General features: G+C 54.0%; 2 protein-coding genes across 3 annotated transcripts in view; both read left to right on the forward strand.

The window, feature by feature from the left end:
* Window positions 1-338, forward strand: part of BNIPL (BCL2/adenovirus E1B 19kD interacting protein like) — an 11,322-nt gene extending 10,984 nt beyond the window's left edge. Inside the window, exon 10 of the mRNA XM_011937831.1 lies at window positions 255-338. Within this exon, the coding sequence (XP_011793221.1) occupies window positions 255-291 (37 nt within the window). The 3' untranslated portion in view covers window positions 292-338. The remainder of the gene's footprint in view (window positions 1-254) is intronic.
* Window positions 339-1,188: 850 nt separating this feature from the next.
* Window positions 1,189-3,289, forward strand: part of LOC105508861 (chromosome unknown open reading frame, human C1orf56) — a 5,060-nt gene continuing 2,959 nt past the window's right edge. For both annotated transcript variants that reach the window (XM_011937837.1, XM_011937836.1), the window contains exon 1: window positions 1,189-2,449. In XM_011937837.1, the coding sequence (XP_011793227.1) occupies window positions 1,442-2,449 (1,008 nt within the window). In that variant the 5' untranslated portion in view covers window positions 1,189-1,441. The remainder of the gene's footprint in view (window positions 2,450-3,289) is intronic.

The raw sequence follows: 3,289 nt of genomic DNA on the forward strand, positions 1-3,289 counted from the left end.
AAAAGAAATAAAGGAATAATCACAGTGCAGAGGAGATTCAGACTGGCCCTAGAAATTAGGAAGAGATGTGTTGGCAGTGAACAGATGATATCCAGTGGGGGAGAGGGTATTAGGGAGCAAAAGTGCTAAATGATGACTCAACCCAATCATCTAGCTCTTTCAGTTCACCTGGCTTGTCTCCCCAAACCAGAAAGTAAAACCCAAGTCCTGCCCTTGAACCTCTTCTCTCCTCTTCTCTCCCCTCCCTCTCCTAGGCTGGACCGGGATCTCCATGGCTCAGGAGGGACCTAACATAGGACTGGATAAAAGGCCTTAGAACCAGTTAGTGATCTGCCTACACCCGAATCCCTGAAACAACTGAGCTGTTTTGTAAATCATCTTATCCCCAACCTCAGTACCACCGGATCTTCACTTCTCAGTGGGATTTTGTCCTTTGCATGACCCTGCCTTCAGCAGGGCTTTGAGACTGGGAAGCTGATCTGCTGGGTGACTTTCATTCCAGTTGTTGGGGCGGAAGGCTGAATGTAGGGTCATTTTGTATGGGATATGCAGAGCTCTGGGGTTGTTTTGTTTTTTGAGACAGAGTCCGGCTCTATGGCCAAGCTGGAGTGCAGTGGCGCCATCTCGGCTCATTGCAACCTCTGCCTCCCGGTTCGAGCCATTCTTCTGCCTCAGCATCCCGAGTAGCTGAGACTACAGGCACACACCACGCCCAACTAATTTTTTTGTATTTTTAGTACAGACGGGGTTTTACCTTGTTGGCCAGGAGGATGGTCTCGATCTCTTGACCTCGTGATCTGCTCGCCTCAGCCTCCAAAGTGCAGAGATTACAGGTGTGAGCCACCGCACCCGGCCAGAGCTCTGGGTTTTAATCCTACTTTAGCTGTAGAACCTTGGGCAAATGATCTTTTTGGGTCCTCATTTTCCTCCTCTCTAACTGGAGGGGTGTGATCCTTCCACCTTGGATGGAAGAGGCTTACCGTCTTGACAGCCAGCCTGCCTGCTGGGAGCCGGGAGAGTCAGCTCATTAAATCTTGAAGAACCCCTGTATTCCCTTTTTCCTTCTAAGTCGTGTCTGCTGCCTGTGAGCCTGGGAAGGAGTGCTTTCAAAACCTGTATTTTTGCCCTCTTTAGTAAATTTAAAACTGTAGAGACTAATAAACTGCGATGAGACATTTAAGCTCTACTCCAAAGAAGTGAACGACTCTTTCACCACCCCTTGCATCCCAAACCTGCTTTCGGTTCTGGCAGAGTTCTTGCCGCAGAGGTTCCTTAGGAGCACCCCGCGCAGTGCGCGGGCGCCTGCGCGTCGAACCCCACCCCCTTCCCCGCGGGCCTCGGTTCAAACGACCCAGTGGGTCTAGAGCGGAAGGGAGGGAGCGAAGGTAGGAGGCAGGTCCTGCCTCAGTGGCCTCCCTCCCAACCCCAAGAGCCCAGCCCCATGGTCCCCGCCGCCAGCGCACTGCTGTGGGTCCTGCTGCTGAGTCTGGGTCCCCGGGCGGCGGGGGCCCAAGGCCTGACCCAGACTCCGACCGCAATGCAGAGGATCAGTTTACGCTCTGCGGGCCCCATGACCCGCAGCTACCGGAGCACCGCCCGGCCTGTTCTTCCCCGGAAGACGAGGATAATCCTAGAGGACGATAATGATGCCATGGCCGACGCCGACCGCCTGGCTGGACCGGCGGCTGCCGAGCTCTTGGCCGCCACGGTGTCCACCGGCTTTAGCCGGTCGTCCACCGTTAACGAGGAGGATGGGTCTTCGGAAGAGGGGGTTGTGATTAATGCCGGAAAGGATAACACCAGCAGAGAGCTTCCCAGTGCGACTCCCAGTACAGCGGGGAGTTCCAGCACGAGGTTTATAGCCAATAGTCAGGAGCCTGAAATCAGGATGACTTCAAGCCTGCCGCACTCCCCCGGGAGGTCTACTGAGCACCCGCCAGGCTCAGAGGCCACCCTGAGCCAGTGGTCCACACCTGGGTCTACCCCGAGCCGGTGGCCATCACCCTCATCCACAGCCATGCCACCTCCTGAGGATCTGCGACTGGTGCTGATGCCCTGGGGCCCGTGGCACTGCCACTGCAAGTCGGGCACCATGAGCCGGAGCCGGTCTGGGAAGCTGCACGGCCTTTCCGGGCGCCTTCGAGTTGGGGCGCTGAGCCAACTCCGCACGGAGCACAAGCCTTGCACCTACCAACAATGTCCCTGCAACCGACTTCGGGAAGAGTGCCCCCTGGACACAAGTCTCTGTACTGACACCAACTGTGCCTCTCAGAGCACCACCAGTACCACCAGGACCACCACTACCCCCTTCCCCACCATCCATCTCAGAAGCAGTCCCAGCCTGCCACCCACCAGCCCCTGCCCAGCCCTGGCTTTTTGGAAACAGGTCAGGATTGGCCTGGAGGATATTTGGAATAGCCTCTCTTCAGTGTTCACAGAGATGCAACCAGTAAGTGTTTGGTGATGAGCCAGAGTCTTTGTTGAGGGATCTGAAAAGTCCTGATATCTAAAACCCAGTTGCTAAGCCAGCCAGTGTTGCTTACATGAACTGTTACTGACTTACCTGGTTATTGATTCATAACATGCATTGGTTATTCACATTGTTAGCCATTGATTCCACCAATTTTTTTTTTTGAGACGGAGTCTCGCTCTGTCGCCCAGGCTGGAGTGCAGCGGCCGGATCTCAGCTCACTGCAAGCTGCGCCTCCCGGGTTTACGCCATTCTCCTGCCTCAGCCTCCCGAGTAGCTGGGACTACAGACGCCCGCCACCTCGCCCGGCTAGTTTTTTGTATTTTTTTAGTAGAGACGGGGTTTCACCGTGTTAGCCAGGATGGTCTCGATCTCCTGACCTCGTGATCCGCCCGTCTCGGCCTCCCAAAGTGCTGGGATTACAGGCTTGAGCCACCACGCCCGGCCGATTCCACCTATTATTTATTGAGCAGTTACTGGTTGGTCATTAGGTAAAATGTCTTACTGCTCATTAAGTGATCATTGACCAAATAGTTAATAGTTAAGATTGGAAATACTTTTTTTTTTTTTTAGACAGAGTTTCACTCATTGCCAAGGCTGGAGTGCAATGGCATGATCTTGGCTCACTGCAACCTCTGCCTCCCAGGTTCAAGCAATTCTCCTACCTCAGCCTCTTGAGTAAATGGGATTATAGACACTCACCCACTACCACACCCAGCTAATTTTGTTTTTGTTTTTGTTTAGTAGAGATGGGGTTTTACCATGTTGGCCAGGCTGGTCTAGAACTCCTGACCTTGTGATCCGCCCGTCTCGGCCTCC

This window comes from Colobus angolensis, unplaced genomic scaffold, assembly GCF_000951035.1.
Source record: "Colobus angolensis palliatus isolate OR3802 unplaced genomic scaffold, Cang.pa_1.0 Scaffold169, whole genome shotgun sequence".
In the NCBI taxonomy this organism is placed as follows: Eukaryota; Metazoa; Chordata; class Mammalia; order Primates; family Cercopithecidae; genus Colobus; species Colobus angolensis.